Below are 21,585 nucleotides of genomic sequence, written 5' to 3' on the forward strand. Positions count from 1 at the left end.
ATTGTAATGCCTATATGCAGTATTGCAAATTCAGAACAATTCTCTTGCTTTCATATGCTTAAATAATAATTTTGTCCATGTCTGAAAACTATGGCTTGTCCACTACATTTGATTTCAAATCTTTGTACTTTTTTTATACAATCCATATTTCCAAAATATATTGTTTGTCTGTCCTGCCTTTTCAGTTTATATTTACAGTACTAATTGCTTATAATATACTATCTCTATTAAGACATCTTGTGTTAAAGGATTGCACTCTGTACCACCCTTATATTGACAACTAGCCTTTACACTTTTGCTGTAATTATAGAGCTAACTCTTGTTTGGTAGACTTTTATTAATACTATGTTTCAAAAGAGGAAGGCTGGCCAAGAAGAGTAATACCTAAAATGTTGACTGCTCCTTTCCTGTAAATGCTACCTGGTTTGCTGTGTCTTTTGTGTCTCCTGTTTGTCTACCTTGGATTCCAGCATCTGCAGTTTTTTTTTTATTTTGTTCTGGCCAAAATAGCTTTTTGTGTAGATGATTTTAGACAAGTGGCTTATTGTTTTCTGTTAAATTAGTCAATGACAGCTCATGTAAATAATCTGAAAAATTCTTCTCTGGCAGTCAAACAAAATGCTATGCTTAAAGATGGAGGTAGCCCTTGTGCTGGAAGAGTTGAGGCCAGTAGCTTTGTATCATTCCGTGTACTATGTGGCCGAATGTGGGATATGAATGAAGCTCGTGCTTTCTGCAAATTCCTGAACTGTGGTGACGCTGTATCTGCATCAGGAGATTCTCAGTTTGGGGCTGGTAATGCCCCAGTGCTGAACACTGAACTTCACTGCAAAGGTACTGAGGATGACCCCTGGAAATGTGAAATGAAGGCTTTGGCTCACCGAAACTGCTCTGCAGAAACAGAAGCAGCTGGTGTTGTGTGTTCAGGTAACTTTTCTGCCTGTATTATTTTAGATAATAAAATGACACTGATATTATTGTATGCCATTACAAAGGCGCTGTTGGAAAAATGGTTTCAATTTACTCACAAGCTGCAGCAGACTGCCTGAATTGCAGGGAACAGAACTTATTAGAGTTAAAGGGTAATAGGTAAAACATAAGGCATAGGAATCAAAATATACCCCCATTTATCTCATTGATGCAGCTGCATTCAATTAGGGTACTGCAGCAAAGAGGGATGACATCTTAGATGGTTCCACAATTTAGGCCATATGGGCAGAACTCAAAAGGAAAATGGCAGCAATCACTTTGTGGGAACACAATACAAATACCTAAAGAGTTAGAGAGAGTTAGAAAGGAAGATATGTAGGTAAATCAGAAGTGAAAGAAATATTTGGGTAATAATATTAGGAGAATTCAATATTCCCAATATTAAGTGAAAAATACAAAGTGTGAAAGGCTGAGAGGGGATGGATTTCTTAAAATATTTCCATGAGCCTCTTTAAAGCCAGAGTGTAGGAAGTCCTGTAAGGGAGGGGGCATTAATGGATAGAATGTAAAGACACTAAGCTGTGCAATGGGTGTACGATTTGTTGTAAGTGGCTAGGGTTCAACAAGATTTGATATTATAATGGACAAAGTTAAAGCTAGGCTGGAAATAAAGGTTCTAAATTGGAAGAACGCCAATTTCAATAAGGTAAGATAGATCTTGGACCAGCTACTTGCAGGAAAATTCACATCAAAGCAGTTGGAGATATTCAAAAGAATAATAGAGAGATTGCAGAGTCAACATGTCCCCATAAAGGGATAACGTATATCAGGGGCAAGAGAATAACCATGAAAATGGTAAGGACAATTAGGGACAAAGTGGAAACCTGTGTGTTGTAGTAAAAAATATTACTGAAGTTTTAAATAAGCACTTTGCATCTGTACCCGTTGTAGAGCAGGACAATATTGAACAAGAAAACAGGGAGGGGGAATGTGATATGCTAAAATGAATTAGCATTGAGAGGTTAGCATTTGCATTCTTGGTTTTAGCAGGTTTTAAAGTGGAAAAATGCCCAAGCCCAGATGAGATTCATCTCAAGATGCTGAGGGAAGGCAAGAGAGGAGATTGGGAACAAAAACAGAAGTTGTTGGAAAAGCTCAGCAGATCTGGCATCATCAGTGAAAACAAATTCGAGTTAACATTTCGCGTCCAGTGACCCTTCCTCAGAACCTGGACCTGAAATATTAACTCTGATGTTTTTCTTCACAAGTGCTGCCAGACCCACCGAGTTTTTCCAGCAAACTCTGTTTTCGTTCCTGATTGACAGCATCAGCAGTTCTTTCATTACTTTTCTAAAGACAGCGAATTTCATGGACTCTAACAATAACTTTCAAATCTTTACAGGAAGGGTGCTGGAGGCCTGGAAGACAGCTAATGTAGTGTCATCATTTGAGAGACTAGTAGGGATAAACAATGGAACTAACATCTGCCGTAGGGAAACAATTGCAAATAACTCTAAGGGACACAATTGATCTCGGCCTGGAGAGGCAGGGATTAATCAAGGATATTCAGTATAGCTTTATAAGGGGGAGATCATGTCTCACTAAATTGATTGTTTTTTTTAAGGACGTGAAGAGGTGTCCAGATGAGGGTGATTGAATTAATAGAGTTTACGTTGGCTGAAGTAAGGCTGTTGACAATGTCACACATAGCAGACTGATGTGGAAACTAAGAGCCCAGAAGCCCAGTGAAATTTGGCTTAGTTGCAATAAACAGAGGGTGATGGTCCAAAGATGTTTTATGTCTGGATGCTTGTGTCCAGTGGCGTACCACAGCAGTCAAGGCTGACGCTGTTGTGTATATTTATTGCCTAGGCATGAATGCAGGAGGTATGATCAGTAAGTTTGTGGATGTCAAACAAATTAATTGTGTCATATGTTCTGAGCCATGGCAAATGGAATTCAATCTTGAAAAGAGTGAAATAATGCATTTTGAGGGCTGTCAATGCAAGGGAGTACACATTGCATGGCAGCGTCTTATGAAGTACAGCAGATCTGATGGACTTTGGTGCCCATGCCAAAGATCCTTGTATGCAGGAAGGCAGGTGGATAAAATGACCAAGACAGCATATGGAATACTTACAATTATTAAACAAGGCATTGATCACAAGAGCAAGCCATTATCAACTGTGCACAATGTTAAGCTGGAGCTTGAATAAATGTGTGAAATTCTGGTTATCACACTATAGGAAGGATTCCACTGAAGAAGTGCAGAGGAGTTTCGCTTCTTTATTGCCTGATGTGAAGTGATTCAGCTCCAAAGAGAAACTAGATAGAATGGGACTGTTTTCTTTAGAGCAGAAAAGACTGATGGATATCTAATTGAGGTGTACAAAGTCCTAAGGGGCAGAGATAATGCAGATAGGAATAACTTCCCCTGAATAGAGGGGTCAATAATCAGTAGGCACACTTGTAAAATATGGAGCAGGAGTGTTATAGGGTATTGGAGGAAAATGTTTTGTTACCAAGGATTGAGGGTAACTGGAACTCACTTGTTGAAGGAGTGTGAGATGAAGGAAATCTTAAGACATTTAAGAGCAGTTTAGATGAACACTTGAAACAGCATAGCACACAAGATGATGGACCACGTGCTGGAATATTTGGGTTAGGATAGACGTACATTACATGATCAGTGTAGAAGTGCTAATGAGGAAATCGAAAGCAATGTAAATGCCAACCAAGGAGAAACAGACAAAAAATGTTCAAAGTATTCCAGCTGTGGTCTGACTAGTGCCTTGTGCAATTTTAACAAAAACTTCCTAATTTTGAACTCCATTCCATATTGCATGAAGTCCAACATTCCATGTTCACCCCCTGTAACCGACTGAACCTAGATACCAGTATTTTGTCCTTTATGCACGGACTCCAAAATGTCCCTGTGCTGAAATTTTGTATAGTCTTACACCATTTAAATAATATTCAGTTCCTCTCTTACTGCTGGAGATGAAATAAGAAACTTATGCTTTTCTGCATCTTCAATGAATTGTGTGGAGTAGATGATGCTGAGATAAAATATTACTTTTTTTTTCTTTTATTCATCAAACTGGTCTAAGTAGAAACTTTGATTCACTTACATATGATGTGTAAATTCCAATTTCTACATTTATGGTGACGCAGACTTCAGGTGTGATTCATCAGTGACTCACAAAATCATATCCTTTCTTGTTACTGCAAAGTGCTGGCATATGTGTTCATTGCTAAATGAAAAGAATGATGGGTAATCATTCTTCTGGGCATGGGATAACCTTGTTAGTGGGAATAATATATGTACTTCCTAGCTAAAATTACCAAGGCATGGATTTATTTGATTGTTCCCATAACAGAATTAGGCATCATTTAGACAGGTATTACTGCTCATCCTTAAACGCACATGAGAGAGTGGTGATCAACCACCTTATTTTACCCTACCATTCCTGTAGCATGGATACAACCTGAGTGCTGTCAAGAAGCCAGTTACAGAATTTTACCAAACTACAAAAAAAGTGGCACTACACTTCCAAGTCATGATGATGTATGATTTTGAAAGGAGCTTGTAAGTGTTGGTGTTCCATGCATTTGCTTCCTTTTTCATTTTACTGGTGTAAGTTTTGGAAGGTGCTGTTGGAGAAGGCTTGATAAGATACTGCTGTACATATAGAAGAGAACACACATTGCTGTCACACATTTTTCTACAAAACAGTTATGATGCTAAATTGTGTTCAATCAATTTGAACCATGATAAAGAGTGTATGTACATGTACCACATATTTATAACTGTTGATCACAATTAATAATTGTGACATTTTGATGATAGAGATTTGTGAAATGGATTAATATTTACAAAAGCTTATTTATTAGTTATTACATATGTATTATACTTGCAATCACTTTATCACAAAAGGATATTTTGAAGTTTCAAATCGTGAAAATAGAATTCTAAGTTTGTGTCATCTATGTGACCTACTCGAAATCCAGTTGTGTATCACAGTGTAATCAGGCCAGTTCCTTGTTTTTTTTCTTTCTCACCATACAAATTAAAACTCAAACAAGATCACAAGGCAGTGATTCAGAAACCATTGTGTTCAACTGCACTGTGTGGGTCAGTAAAAATTGTGTCACAAACTATTATTAGTATTTTGAAGAAATATTAAAAAGTAAGGAAGGGTCAAGTACATTTCATCATTTCAACATTACTAAAGTCTGGTAGAAATAATTTTCTTGATATAAGTTGTAAATTCAAGCCAACTATGTTGAAGGATTTATTCTATGTATTTAAAACAACAGAGCACAGAGAGCCAAGACTGGTTGGTGGAACGGATGGATGCTCTGGAAGATTGGAGGTACAGAAAGGGAATACTTGGGGCACGGTGTGTGATTCACATTGGGATTCACAAGATGCTCGAGTGGTTTGTGCTTCCTTGAAATGTGGAGAAGTGATAGCAGTACTTGGAGAGGCTCAATTTGGAGAGGGCAGTGGTCCAGTATGGCATGATATCTATGAATGCCAGGGTAATGAGACCATTCTCTGGGACTGCCCAATTCTACAAAACAATCAAAAAAATTGCACACACATAAATGACGTCAGCATCATTTGTTCTGGTAAGTGTTCTGTCTCTGCCTATTTCTAGAGTCAGTGGAACACAAAGTTTAGAATTCTTGAATATTTTCCTGTAAATTCAACTTGTTTTTATTTATCTCTGCTTAAACCTCTGTCGTTGATGTGGGACGCATCGTTGATTTCAACACCTGACCCAGATTGCTGTTCGGATGTCAACATGAATATTCGAAGTGACTCTAAGATATCCCTTTCACTATTAATATCAAATTCATTTAATCACCTTTTACATGGACAACCTTTTATTTGCAGTTCAAACTGAACTAACGAATTTCATCCCATTATAGCAGCAGGCAATAAAACACAATGAGCTAAAGTTCAGAAACCATGACTAGGGCCGCTTCCAAATATTTTGCACAAGCCCCCCCTCGGATCTTATTGGATTTGCCCTTATCAGGCAAAAATACAGTCAGAACAATAAATGCCCAATAGCTTCCCACAATTTTCTTCCGTGTTGCCACTTCTTCATCTTGGGCAATGGAAAGCATATCACATCCCAGGATTAGTTCCGCCTTTTTTAAAATTAGAATCTCCAATCTAAAGACATCTTGGTGCAAATTTGCTGTTCTGTTTCACAATAATCGGGCGAATTCAAGTCTAAAGCTTCTATTCGGCTGAATACTTCTGACTAGCTTCCTTTCACTCAGAAGTTTGGTGTCATCCTTACAATGGAGTTTCATCTTGACTCTCAACACGTTTGATGCCTGTTGCTCTCCATCAGCAGCTCCCGCTTCACCGATCCACTGTTGCAGCGACATTTTGCTGTCATCAAATCTTCTTTGTTTCACAATATTGTGACGCTGCTCAGTCAGCCTTGGCTGAATTACAGAGCTTTCATTGTTCGAACAATCCCTTCTCTCCGTACTTTAGAGATGTACAAAAAAGGTCGTTTTTATTAGAGCATGAAAGTAACTGGATAACTTGTCTTGTTTCTTCACTAAGGTCAAAGAGGACCGCGATTAGTTGGCGGTAATGATACTTGCTCAGGACGACTGGAGATACTTAAGGGTGACACCTGGGGCACAGTCTGCGATACTCACTGGGATTTACAGGATGCAGCGGCGGTCTGCAATCAACTCGGTTGTGGAATCGCAATAGCAACACCAGGTGGCGCATTTTTTGGAGAAGGAAATGGGATGATATGGAATGATGTCAACGAATGTATCGGCAATGAAATGCATTTGCGTGACTGCCCGGTTTCATCCTCGGGGCACCATAGGTGCTCACACAGCAATGATGCTGGGGTCATCTGTTCTGGTAGGTGTTTCATTCAACTTCAGGTATTGGTTGTTCTCTTAGTTGTATCTATTTTTATCTAAGATTTCTCGAGTACATGGTATGTCGTGGCTCGTTGTCGGTACAAAAGTCCGAATTCTTCTGCTTTGTAATTATTCTGTGAATCTGATTTGTGATAATTCCTGAAACATAGCGGACCGCAGAGAGAGAGGTTCCATGCAGCAGGATACCAGATTTATTTACTTCTCCAATTCAATGTATCTCCTTTGTCAGAGGAGATGAAAACTATTCGGATTTTACACTTCTTATGAGAAATCCGGCAATAAATTTGCACAGAAATAAGACTTACATCTACAGGATGCTGAAAATCTTAAACGAAAACAGAAATTGCTGGAGAAACTCAATAGGTCTGACAGCATCTGTGGACAGAGAAAGAGAGTCAATATTTAGAGTTCACTTCTGAAGAAAGTTCACCTGAGATGAAACATTAACCGTGCTATTTGTCCCCAGAACGTGGCAGGTTTGCTGAGTTTCTCGTGCAATTTCTGTTGAAGGGCAAAATTTATGGGGTCCCAGTTCAGAGCTACAACACTGAGTCAAAGCTCAGACCCTCATGGATATTGGAACTTCTGTTCCAAATGAGAGATATGAATTGCTCCATTGGAGTACCTCCAACTCAATATTTGTTTCTTTCTCTGTGTATTACTGAATAATTTCTCTGGCACAGAGGATCTCAGCAGGTCTGACAAATATCCCGAACTTCAGAAGAAGTATGACACTCAAAATGTTAACTCTGCTTCTTTCTCTACATGCTGCCAGACCTGCTGACTTTCTCCAAAATTCTGTGTTTACTTTAGCATTAGGAGGGATCTGGCAGCTCAAAGATCTCTGCCAGTACATTTCATTCCCAAGAAACCTACTATCTGTAAGGCCAAAGGCATTAGGCATACAATAATGCTACTCGTTCAAAGATTCCCTTCAGTTCACGGGTTATCACAACTTGGAAATATATTATCGTTTTGTCATCATTCCTGAGGCAACATATTTCAAATCCTTCCCTAGGTTGCGTCTATAGGAATTGCATTAAGTTTGCAGTGGGATCAGTAAAGGGTCAAATTGTAATCTTGTCAAAAGCAAACTCTGGTCCTTCAAACAATGTCCACGTGCTCCTAAATAACAAAACAAAATGGAAATTTTATTTTTCTTCATTCTCAGAATGTGAGTGTCTTTGGCAAGGCCACATGTACAGCTGACCTCTAATTGCGTTCCAACTGAAGAGTTTATTAGGCCATTTTAAAAAGGCAGTAAAGAGAAAACATTGCGATCGGTCTGTGGTCACATGTGGATCAAGTGAGGAAATGTATTGTCCTTCTAACAAAACTGTTCTGACTGAGGCTTCTCTTTAAAACTTACTCTCTTTAACTTGCTGATAAACTTTTCATTTTGTAATTGTAATATATTTCCTTTTCATTACTTGAGTGATGATAAACCACAGAATAACAACTTATATAATTGTTGCCAAAAGTTGAATCAACCTTGATTACCAAATTGCATTCGTACAGGTGAAGATTGGCAGATGCGGCTGGGCAATGGGGAGAGCAGGTGTGATGGCCGAGTGGAGGTTTATTCTGGTGGCATTTGGGGAAGAGTGACTGACACTGAGTGGAATTACAATGATGCCAATGTAGTTTGCAGACAACTGAATTGTGGCTCTGCAGTAAGGGTCTTCAATCACTCGAAGTTTGGGAAAGGCAAAGGTCCATCCTTGATCAACAATGTCAGATGCAATGGAAATGAACCCTTCCTGTGGAATTGCAGTTTTACAGAAATGGAAGAGTTATCTGTTGCTGCTGACGTGGGTGTGGTTTGTGCTGGTAAGGAAATTTTTAATTATCTAACTCAATTGTGCAGAATATTGCATAAAACCTTAATATAAGGTACCCTAAATAGTATTTTTTCATTTAATGGCATTTAGTTCCCTTTAATTTGACCCATGCTCAGGCAGTTTTAACATTACACTTTCTTAAGTAAGCTAACAGTGCCAAAATATTATTTTGTATGAATACAAAAGCCAAAGAAGCTTTTGGTTAAAGAAATGCACTGCTGTATATCCGGATGATTTTTTTCCAAGATTAATTGGTGTTTTGGTAGTAAAACTCAAATAGGTTTTGCTTGAAGAAAAAAATCAAGCAATTATCAATGACTTCATTGAAAATTCATTTGTGCCGACAATTAAAACTTAAATTTAATGTAAATGAATATTTTTAAACATGTTTCTAATTATATATTGGAGAGAGAAGTATTTGGTCACATATATTTAATCTGCCAACCCCTTGACTATCTAAAACAGTGTTTATGGTAAACAGAAAACTTGAATTTCAAATAACATAAATTATTACGTCATTAAACTAAAGTTATTAAAATTGACTTAAATTAAAGTCAATAAATTACCATGAATTATCATTTGAACAGCAGGTGGTACAGAAGTTAGCACTGTTGCCTCGCAGTACTAGGGTTCAATTCCATCCTTAGGTGATTGTCGGTGTGGAGTTTGTACATTCTTCCAGTGTCTGCATGGGTTTGTATAGGTGCTCCAGTTTACTCCCGCAGTCCAAAAATGTGCAGGTTAGGTGCATTAGCCATGCTAATTTGTCCAGGGATGTGCAGGATAGGTGGATTAGCCATGGGAAATGCAGAGAAAGTGTAGGGCCTGGGTCAAATTGGGATGCTCTTCAGAGGATTGCCAGAGATTCGATTAGCTGCATTGTCTGCTGTAGGGATACTAGGCAAGATTCATATTGTTTGCTCTGTGAGGCTATGTGAGCAAGTGGCCACAACCTAAGGAATTGATCCAGCAGCAATGAGCTTCCAATTGGTTAAATATAATAGATTCAAATCAACATTAAGTAATACCAATCAAGGTGTAAGAATGGATTGTTTGAGGAACAGCTTCAGTGTGCATTGTAGTTGAAAGTGTGGGACTGGTCATGATTGGTATCGTATGTTCCCTGGGCAGAATTCCCAATGAGGAAAGAAAAGGTCCATTGAGACCATGCATCATTCATAATTTAATGCAGAGTTAAGATGGTATTATATTGAAAGTATAATATAAAAATCTAAAAGGGAAGTGGCAGGTCAAATGATTGGATTGGGCAAACTTTAAGAATGAACAAAAAATAAGACCAAAGACTTAAGAACAGAAGTAAGCAATGTGGCCTACTGAGTCTGCTCTATAATTCATTGATATTATGGCTGATTTGATAGTCTTCAGCTCCACTTTACTGCCTTTTCTCCTTAATTCTTGATTCCCTTACAAGTTAAAAAAAATTCTAAGCCAGCATTAAATATCCTTCACAAACTGGCCTCTGATGTGCTCTATGGTAAAGAATTTCACAGATTCACTAAACTATGAGAGATGAAATTCCTTCTCATCCCGACCTTAACCGGGTGTCCTTCGTACTGAAATCACACCCTTTCATTCCTGAGTCTTCCACAAAGGAAAACACTCGCTGAGCATTTACTCTGCCAATCTCCCTAAGAATTGTTATATTAAAATAAGGTCACCTTGTTACTGTTTGTCATTAGGATACCCTCAGTGAGTCCACAATCCTTTTTTAACAGATGTACAGACATGACTTGAGCATTCCCTAAAGTTGATTTTTAAAAATTCTGCTTTTTCTTCAATATTCACTTAGGAAAAACACAATGTTGTCAAGGAGAATACTGCCATACAGGCCATTAGACGAGATGGGATTGAGGTTCATATGGAGGAGGTGTTAGCAATTTTGGAAAGTGTAAAAATACTTAAGTCCCCTGGGCCTGATGGGATTAATCCTAGGATTCGCTAGGAAGCTAGGGAGAAGATTGCAGAGCCTTTGGCTTTGATCTTTATGTAATCTTTGCCTACAGGAATAGTGCCAGAAGACTGAAGGATAAAAATGTTGTCCCCTTGTTCAAGAAGGGGAGTAGAGACTGCCCTGGTAATTATAGACCAGTGAGCCTTTCTTCAGTTGTGGGTAAAGTGTTGGAGAGGATTATAAGAGATAGGATTTATAATCATCCATAAAGGAATAATTTGAGTAGGGATAGTCAACACGGTTTTGTGAAGGGTAGGTCGTGCCTCACAAGCCTTATTGAATTCTTTGAGAAGGTGGCCAAACAGGAGGATGAGGTACAGCGGTTATTGTGGTGTATATGAATTTCAGTAAAGCGTTTGATAAGATTCCCCTCAGTAGGCTATGGCAGAAAATACGGAGGCATGGGATTGCGGGTGATTTAGTGGTTTGGATCAGAAATTGGCTAGCTGTAAGCAGACAGATGGTGGTGGTTGATGGGAAATGTTCATCCTGGAGTTCAGTTACTAGTGGTGTACCACAAGAATCTGTTTTGGTGCCATTGCTGTTTGTCATTTTTATAAATGACTTGGATGAAGACATAGAAGGATGGGTTAGTAAATTTGTGGATGACACTAAAGTCGGTGGAGTTGTGGATAATGCGGAAGGATGTTGCAGGTTACAGAGGAACATAGATAAGCTCAGAACTGGGCTGAGAGGTTTAATGTTTAATGTGGAAAAGTGTGAGGTCATTCACTCTGGAAGGAGTAACAGGAAGACAGAGTACTGGGCAAATGGTAAGATTCTTGGTAGTGTGGATGAGCAGAGAAATCTTGGGGGTGTCCATATGTGTAGATCTCTGAAAGTTGCCACCCAGGTTGATTGATTTGTTAAGAAGGCATACAGTGTGTTAGGTTTTATTGGTAGAGGGACTGAGTTTCGGAGCCATGAGGTCATGTTGCAGCTGTACAAAACTCTGGTGTGGCCCCACTTGGAGTATTGCGTACAGTTCTGGTTGCTGCATTATAGGAAGGATGTGGAAGCGTTGGAAAGGGTGCAGAAGAGATTTGCCAGGATGTTGCCTGGTATGGAGGGAAGGTCTTATGAGGAAAGGCTGAGGGGCTTGATGCTGTTTTCGTTAGAGAGAAGAAGGTTAAGAGGTGACTTAATAAAGACAAGCAAGATGATCAGAGGATTAGATAGGGTGGACAGTGAGAGCCTTTTTCCTCAGATGCTGATGGCTAACATGAGGGGACATAGCTTTAAATTGAGGGGCAACAGATATAGGACAGATGTCAGAGGCAGGTTCTTTACTCAGACAGTAGTAAGAGCGTAGAATGCCCTGCCTGTGACAGTAGTAGACTCGCCAACTTTAAGGGCATTTAAATGGTCATTGGATAAGCATATGGGCACTAATGGAATAGTGTAGGTTAGATGGGCTTCAAGATTGGTTTCACAGGTCAGCACAACATCGATGGCTGAAGGGTCTGTACTGTGCTGTAATGTTCTATGTTCATTAATGCTCAGGGACAAGACTTAACCTTTGGCACATTTCTAAAAAAATCAAAGTCCTTTGTGTGAGCCAGCCAAAAAAAAGCGAAACACACTTAACAAACAACAAATTAGCATAATAGGCTCATACAGCTTGGAAATAGACCTTAAATCTAACTCATCCATGGCAACCAAATGTCCCAATCTGACCTGGACCCATTTGCCTGTGCATGGCACATACCCCTATTTGTATACTTTTCAATAAGGTTATATTTCAGCCTCTAATTCTCTAGGCGTAAAAGCATTGGCCTATTCAGCCTCTCCCTGTAATTCAAATAGGTGATACCTAGGCTCGATATGTTGTTGCTGGAGATGAGCAACAAGCATTGATACCTGTCTCTGGGGAAGCATTAAAATCTATGGTTCACTCTGCACTTGTCCAGTATTGCCATCACCTGTGATAGCAAATTTGTTTTTTTTCCTGCCTTTTGCCTGATGGCTGAGTCCCTTTCAATCTCAAAGTTTTAAAGGGCTATTGAGGAGCCAAGTAATGCTATTCACAAAGATAAACTGAATTAAAACTAAATTTATAATAATTATCAGTTATATAAACATGCCTTTGATTACCATAATCGTTCTTGCAGCATTAGTTTAAACCCCAATAATATTTGATAGCAAATGCAAAAATTTAATAAAGAATTTATCCAATCATAATCAAAATTTATATATTCAGTCTTTAGTTTCACGCCCTATGACTGTAAAACAATACTGCTTACAACGGAAGATGCTGCAAACGAAAAAAATAATTACGCAAACAGCTATCATCACCAATGTTACAAGAGAATTGATAATGGAGAAACTGTGTGGCAGAACCATAATAAACAAAACGTAGTAAGAAAAGAAAATACAGTTAGGAACAATCCATAGTTGGGAATATAAAGGTAAATTTGTGATTATCCTACTGGACCACAGGGCTGTCTCACATTAGAGAGAAATGACTGTGGTGGTTTGACCTGAGGATTGCCACACTCAAACGTAACCCTCAAGGAGTTGAGAAACAAAGACTTCAGTCTCAGTCAACTTGGGGGTTATAGTCACACTGATAGTATAACTCTGCATCACACACCAGTCGTTCGGCATAATGATGCGACCAACACTATGTTAAGAATTTGACGATATAATTTTCATGCAAATATTGTTTCCTAGGCCACAAACTGTTTAAAATAATTAGTCCTGTCTTACAGATCATATTCAAATAAGATTGGTGGATGGTGGAAGTCGCTGTGCTGGAAGGGTGGAACTTTACTACAATGGAAGCTGGGGAACTGTATGCGATGATTCCTGGGATTTAGTTGAAGCCCACGTTGTCTGCAACCAGCTGAAGTGTGGACAGGCTGTAAATGCAACCGTTTCCGGTTGGTTTGGTCCAGGAGTGGGGCCGATCTGGTTAGACAATATAAAATGTGGAACAAATGAATCTGTCTTGTGGGAATGTCTGGCGGCGCCGTGGGGTGAGAGCGACTGCAATCATAAAGAAGATGCTGGAGTTATCTGCTCAGGTGAGATGTACTTTCAAAACTAAGTACTTCCAGCGATAACTTTAATAAGCCTCGAGTCTGGATGATGGACAATTAATTAGACCTGGATTCCTGGATCTACACACTCCATAGCTTACTGTTCTTGCGAATAGTGGAAAACTGTCGATCCAGTCGCAAGCCAACAATATGTAGAATGAGATATTAAGATGCAATCTGGCACTTACCAAATGAAATTCTTTGAAATGATCGTCTACCACATGTTCTGTGATAAGGAAAATTTTCAAAGTAACGTGCTTACGTACCCTCTTGATTTTTTTTATTGGGATGGAAGTTGAAATGAGAAGATTAACCTGGGCTTTGTTCCACAGAGCACAGGGCTGTGAGGCTGCAGGATGGAGCGAACCCCTGTCAGGGCAGAGTCGAGGTTTTTTATAATGGAACCTGGGGGACAGTTTGTGTTGATTCCTTTGGAATAAAGGAAGCGCAAGTTGTTTGTCGACAGCTCGGATGTGGCTTTGCCCAATTGGAACATGCTATTACATTTAGAAGTGGCTCTGGACAGATCTGGCTCGATGATGTGAACTGTCGTTTGTATGATACAGTCCTGTGGCAATGTCCAGCTTCACCATGGGGCCAACATAACTGTGACCACAACGAGGATGTCGGAGTCCTTTGTTCAGGTAAGACCTCCAAAAGGAGTCTGTTTGCCTTGAAATATTTCCATCATCTTTAAACATTTCCATCACTTGTAAATTTGAGATCACCCATACCTCTGCTAAGTCGTAATCAGCCGCGAACCCTATCACACCTGCACTCGATGACCTACATTGACTGAGTGTCTAGCATTTTGAAGATTTAAAAATCATGGGATGTGGTCGTCAGCAATAAATGTCAACATTTATTGCCCATCCCTAGTTGTCCTGGAGGAGGTGGCAGTGGGCTAACTTCTGGAACCGTCGTATTCCATGTGGTGTAGTAACATCCACAGTGTAATTATGAAGGAAATTTCAGGATTTTGACTCTGTGACAGTAGAGGGCAATATACTGCCAAGTCAGGGTGGTGAGTGCCTTGGAGAGCAAATACAGGTGGTAGAGTTCCTTGTGTCTACTGCATTTGTGTTTCGAGATGGTCAGGTTTGGGAATTTGGAAGGAATTCTCATCCTTGTTTACAATTCCCGACAGGGCTTTGCCTCTTCCTTTATCTGTGAACCTCTCCAATCCCAAAACTCCCGGATATAAGCGCCTCGCTCTAATTCTGACCTCCTGTTCATTCTTAAGTTTCGTAGCTCCACCTTTAGTGACAATGCGTTCAGCTGTCGGTACTCAAAGCTCTATATTTTGTTCCGATCATCTCTCTATTTCTCTACGTCTCTTTACCCTTTTAGCACACACATTAGAGCCTGCAGCTTTGACCACGTTTTGTGTCATCTATCATCCTGTCTCTTTTGATGTATTGGTTTCACACTTTTTTTTTCATTGTACTCGTTGAAAACGCGGGTTGAATCTCACATACCACCCCACCAACCTCCGGATACAATGCATCATCCTCCGACACTTCTGCCATCTACAATCCGACCCCACCACCCAAGACATTTTTCCATCCCCACCCTTGTCTGCTTTCCGGAGAGACCACTCTCTCTGTGAGTCCCTTGTTCCCTCCACACTGCCCTCCAACCCCACCACACCCAGCACCTTCCCCTGCAACCGCAGGAAGTGCTACACTTGCCCCCACACCTCCTCCCTCACCCCTATTCCAGGCCTCAAGATGACTTTCCATATTAAGCAGATGTTCACCTGCTCATCTGCCAATGTTTTATACTGTATCCATTGTACCCGGTGTGGCTTCCTCTACATTGGGGAAACCAAGCGGAGGCTTGGGGACCGCTTTGCAGAACACCTCCGCTCAGTTCGCAATAAACAACTGCACCTCCCAGTCGCGAACCATTTCAACTCCCCCTTCCATTCTTTAGATGACATGTCCATCATGGGCCTCCTGCGGTGCCGCAATGATGCCTCCCGAAGGTTGCAGGAACAGCAACTCATATTCCGCTTGGGAACCCTGCAGCTCAGCGGTATCAATGTAGACTTCACAAGCTTCAAAATCTCCCCTCCCCCCAACGCATCCCAAAATCAACCCAGTTCGTCCCCTCCCCCCACTGCACCACACAACCAGCCCAGCTCATCCCCTCCCCCCACTGCATCCCGAAACCAGCCCAGCCTGTCTCTGCCTCCCTAACCTGTTCTTCCTCTCACCCATCCCTTCCTCCCACCCCAAGCCGCACCTCCATTTCCTACCTACCACCCCATCCCACCTCCTTGACCTGTCCATCTTCCCTGGGCTGACCTATTCCCTCCCTACCTCCCCACCTATACTCTCCTCTCCACCTATCTTCTTTTCTCTCCATCTTCGGTCCACCTCCCCCTCCCTTCCCTATTTATTCCAAACCCTCACTCCATCACCCTCTCTGATGCAAGGTCTAGGCCCGAAACGTCAGCTTTTGTGCTCCTGAGATGCTGCTGGGCCTGCTGTGTTCATCCAGCTTCACACTTTATTATCTTGAATTTCAGCTATGGTATTGTTTTTTGATGTAATCGATTATTTACTTTTCAGAACTAAATCCTGGGGAAATGCACAGTAAGGGGCACAGGAAGAAAAATAACCTGGAGCAAGTTTCGAAAGACGTTGGTAATTATTAGTAAGGATTCCATTCGTGGTTCATAATAAAAGTAGTACAGTTTCCAAATGTTGTTATTTAACATTAATAGAACCAAGAGTAGGCAATTTTCTTCGCTGTGCGCGTTGGCCAGCTCGCTGAATTTTATGTAACGCTATACAGCGATCGGGACCGATGAATATATTTGCTTTTGACGTGTATTAGCAGAGTACCGCAATTTTTGAGAGACCCAGAATTATTAATATTGCTGCTGTCAAAGTAGCATCTGATTTGGAATTTGGACGGAGCAAGTAAAGTTACTGTCCTGTTTCAAGTTAAGGTACCGCCTGGTTTCTCGCAAAATCTTGTGTGATTTTTTTCTCTGCAGGGTTGCAGCTGGCTGCTGGTTTGAACAATTGCTCGGGAAGAGTTGAAATATTTTTTCGTGGTGTGTGGGGAACGGTTTGCGATGACTCTTGGGACAGGCATGACGCCGCTGTCGTTTGCAGACAATTAAATTGCGGCGAGCCGGTCTGGACAGTGGAAGACACGATATCCAACCAAGCAAATGGCACAATTTGGATGGACAAAGTTCAATGTAAGGGGAGTGAACTATTCCTGTCGGATTGCCAATTGTCAGCAATGGGAGATCATGACTGTGAACATAAGGAGGACGTCAACGTGATATGTTCTGGTAACAATTTTAACTTAAGTCTTTATTTTATCATTGTCAACTTTGCCTTCAAATATATTATTGGCTTCGACCACAGCCTCTCTGTAGCCCAATATTATCCCCCAAACTACAACCACCTTCCTCCCGAGAATTCACCAATTCTGGCCTTCTGCTCATCATTGCACCTTTTCACCGCTGCCGCCATCTCTTCTCTCCAGACTCGAAACACGAAGATTCCACACCCAAACACACTTCGCCACTTTCCCATACTCTACTGTTTAACGTTACTCCTTAAAACGGATTCCTTTGACTCAGCTTTTGGTCACCTCGCTTTACATCTCGCGATGTGGATCTGTGACAATTGTTCCCCATAATTATCTTAATGCATGAAGGTTTGGCGCGTTTAAAATCAGTTATGGATACTATATAAGTGGCAAGGTGTGTATAATCAGTATGTGGATAACACACTCGATGGACAACATTAGGAAATGTGCTAGTTTTGGGAGGAATAATGAAAAATATCTTACTGCTATATGACAGCGCAATGACATGTCATATCGTTCTCCAGATTCATGTTTGGTGCAAAACACACATACATTTTTGTAAACGCGCCAATCAACTGCACTACGTTTGCATTTAAAGACGGAATTCTTCGAAAGGGAGATTCCTCCAGAGGATTTCCACGTCGATAGAGAAGCCGTATCTGCTCATGTGAAAGCTCGGGAGTTTACACACTTCACCCTCAAAACAGTCCCAAATGCTACTATCGACCGAAAATAAAACGTCCACACTATCCTGCGTCTATGAGCCACCTCATCGCATTTTTGCACTGTTCACAAGTTTTCAAGACTACATGTGCTTGAACTTGCACTTGTCCATTCCAGTCAAAGCACGTCCCTTTTCATCATTTAACAAATAATCTGACATATCAGTCTTGAGTCCACAGTGTATCACCGCATGTTTCTCCACATTGAGCTTCATTTGTCACCTTGATGCTTTAAACCGCTTAATCTGGAAATCTGCAAGTTCGGCTCATTAAACTCAAATAATAGTAGTTGATTCATATTATAAACTGAAGATTTTCATAATTTTCCAGAACCTGAACTCAATTGAATTATTTCTAGTGTCAGTACATTCAGTGGTTAATGCTAGTCGGAGATCTAAGGCTGTCCAAACTTTTGAAAGTGGAATTCATTTGGATTTCTCTAATGAATTTCAATCACATTTTGCCTCTAGCAATAATTAGAATAAACACAACAACCTTGCACTGTGCTTTATCGTTAAAGCAGAAAACATTTACGTGGATGTCGCCGAGATGGAGGTTTTAAAATAATAGGGAGACTGAATGGGCTGGGGCTTTTCTCCCCCCCTTCTCGCTTCGGAGGCTGAGAGGTGATATCATAGAGGCTTATGAAATCACGAGGGACAGGGAAAGATTGAATTGCCAATGTCTTTTCTTATCCAGTGTCGTGAGAGTCCAAAGTTAGAGGGCGTAGGTTTAAGGTGAGTAGGAAAAAATTCGAAAAGGACCTGAGGGGCAACTTTTCATGCATAGGGTGGAGCGTCCATTTTAAAACAAAACTGCCAGAGGTTATGATGAAATGTGGGTTCGGGGTTGTGGTTGTTAAGTGGCATAATTAAAACATTTCAGAGGCATCTGGATTTGATACATGAATAAGGTTTTGGAGATATAAGGGCCAAATGTTGGCAAATTGGAAGAACTCAGTCTAGGGCATCTGGTCGACGTGGGCTAGTTGGACAGAATGTTCTGTTTCCGCACTGTAAACTCTGTGACTGTAAAAATGCTCGGGACAAATTTTCCCTGTCACTATTACATGCTTTTGATTACAGGCCATCAGAAATACACAGCACCCTTCAACCAGCAGGGACGCTCGATCTTCATCATCCCATGCGTATTTGTTGTCCTATTGATTGCTGTTTCACTTGCTTTGGTTGCAGAACTGCAGAGAAGCTTCCAGAAAGGTTGGTCAAATTTAAATTTCCTCCCAAATTCATAAGTTGCAAGTGTAATTGCTGCTCATCTTGTTGATCTACAAATCTGTGTTCGTAGTCTGAGGGACTGTTTTGCAGGGATCATCATAACAAAAAAGAAGTTGTCAATATAAACTACCAGGATGTTACACGGACTGGAAATTTCAGAAATGAGCACACGTTTGTGTTGGGTGGAGTAGCTGGATGAACACAGCAGGCCAGACAACATCAGAGGGCGGGAAAGCAGACCTTTCCTGCATGGATCCTTCTTCAGAAATGGGATGGAGTTGTTTTCTTTCATACACAGGAGACATAAAGGACAGACAGTTGCGACGTACGTTCTAATGAATGAAGAGTTTAGACAGACCAAGTAGGACAGACAGATGTTGCTCATTTAGGAGGACAGGGTCCAAAGATTTAAAGTATTGAAGGCTTGGGCCAGTTTGCATCCGCTTAGAGAAGATTGAGGATCTGAAAAGATGGTGGCAACATTTAAAATGTAGTTAGCTGAGCACCTATGGTCTCAACCTAAACAAAGTAGACCTATATTAAAAAATGGGCAGCAATGGTGGTAATGTACTGTGGCCATTGGTTCAAATCCTATTATGGTGAAGCTGGAGAAATGTGACTTCAACTAAAAACCAGGAGATTAAAATTGGTCACCATCAGTGGTTTTGTTTGAAAAAGTCTGTTTCATGAATATCGTTTTAGGAAGGAAATCTGTCATTACCTGGCCCGGCCTACATTTGACTTCAGACACACAACAATATATTTGCCACTGCCCTGTTATGAATGGCCAATACCTGCTCGGCCAGTCAGTCAAACTCACGTTCAGTTGATGTCTAAAAGAAAAATATTTTTCGTCGCAGCTTTTCAGTTGGTACAAACACCATGAACCGAATTATTACCTTAAGTTTCTATGACTTCACTGGTTTGATCATTTCGTCACAAGTACTCAATGTCTTTTTCTTAGGGAGTAGTCTGCGCATTCCCTCAAACTCACGATATACAAGAAAATATAACTGAGGGTAACTAAATTTTTCACTGAAACACTGTGAGACAATTATAAGGACATAGGATCTGAAGTAGGCCATTTAGTCCATCAAGCCTGCTCTGCAATGTTCTCAGGAAGAAAAACTCAACTCGAAACTTTAACTCTGATTTCTGTCCACAAATCCTGCCAGGCCTACTCAAATTTTCCAGCACTTCCTGTTTTTGAGCCTGCCTTGCAATTCAGATGAACATCATTGATATTACTTCAACACCCATTACCCACACTATTCTGCTACTCTTTTACAGCATTTACATATTTTAAATAACAGTCACTGTTTTAGATATTCTAAAGTTTCAGCTTCCATGGTCCTGTGGAGTTGATAATTCTAAAGATTCTTCATTGCAATATCTGCCTAAGATAAACAATGGTACTGTAATTTTTGAGTGAACCCTAATTCTATGCAATATTAAGGGGCTTCAATTTGTATTTTGTGTGAGATATGCCTGGCATGGAAAAGGACCATTAATTATTAAAGATATGCCCCATTCATTAGCCTATATATTGACATTTCGAGAGGGCTTTGTAAGTAAACAGACACAGACCACCAGCAAATGGTCTTGGTTAATTTGTCTTAACAAGGCGTGTCCACCATGAATGCCTCAAAGTTTGATCATGGATCAAATGCACTGGATTGAAAAGTGAATTATACATTTTATACTTCGTAGTGTTAAACCTGCCAGCCCCCTCTGATCTTATTTTGAGAACGCTGTACAGTTATCAAGAAGTGAAAGACACCATTGTAATACACATTCATTCACTGATTTGGGGGCCTTCCTTATTTGTTTATATTATCATGGATGTTGATCTTGAATCTGGGCACAAAGTGATGTGGGACAAGTCTGTGGCTGAATCAAGCATTTTTGATATTTAAGTCTGTATTGCAAGGGCTGTAGCTATTTACTTCTGTGAGTTATTGGTTAATTGAGGGCTGAAATGAAAAATAACTGGTTTGAAATGCTTGATAAAGTGGGTGCAGTTTGGATATGCAAGTAACCTGACACCAGTCACAAACATCATAATAACAGTCATTTGAACAAATGGTACTTGTGCAAACTATTTGGGTCTAATCAGATGTGTTGTTGGAGATTTTATATGCAATAAGATGATTTGGTCTATGGATAGTTACCCTCTCGTGGGGTGAGGTAGGAAAAGGCTCAGTTACATGGCAATTAGAATATCAAACGCAAAGGAGTAGGTCGAATTGTAGTTTAGATATAATTTTGTTTCCTGGTAACAATATGTGAATGGCATATTGTACCAAAAATTGTTCCTTTTGTTTCCTGGTAACAATATGTGAATGGCATATTGTACCAAGGAATCTGATAACACAACAAATGTAAGGCTTTGAATCTTAATGCATGAAGCATTTGGAACAAGGCAATTTGCACTGAATGAGTCTGATCTCATATCCATTCCAAAAATATGTTGACAAGGATATCAATATTAGGAATGTAATTTTCAGGGATATTTGATCATTTTGGAGAGACAAGAAGGAGAAATAGGTTGTGGGGTAGCACTGCTAATAAGAAATG

At 40.2% G+C, this 21,585-nt stretch overlaps 1 protein-coding gene across 1 annotated transcript in view; it reads left to right on the top strand.

The window, feature by feature from the left end:
* The first annotated feature begins 566 nt into the window (after positions 1-566).
* LOC125457766 (deleted in malignant brain tumors 1 protein-like) overlaps positions 567-21,585 on the top strand; it is a 64,464-nt gene continuing 43,445 nt past the window's right edge. Inside the window, exons 1-8 of the mRNA XM_059650838.1 lie at positions 567-927; positions 6,524-6,838; positions 8,380-8,691; positions 13,386-13,700; positions 14,048-14,359; positions 16,292-16,366; positions 16,723-16,932; positions 18,859-18,990. Of these exons, the coding sequence (XP_059506821.1) occupies positions 567-927; positions 6,524-6,838; positions 8,380-8,691; positions 13,386-13,700; positions 14,048-14,359; positions 16,292-16,366; positions 16,723-16,932; positions 18,859-18,990 (2,032 nt within the window). The remainder of the gene's footprint in view (positions 928-6,523; positions 6,839-8,379; positions 8,692-13,385; positions 13,701-14,047; positions 14,360-16,291; positions 16,367-16,722; positions 16,933-18,858; positions 18,991-21,585) is intronic.

This window comes from Stegostoma tigrinum, chromosome 14 (genome assembly GCF_030684315.1).
Source record: "Stegostoma tigrinum isolate sSteTig4 chromosome 14, sSteTig4.hap1, whole genome shotgun sequence".
Lineage (NCBI taxonomy): Eukaryota > Metazoa > Chordata > Chondrichthyes > Orectolobiformes > Stegostomatidae > Stegostoma > Stegostoma tigrinum.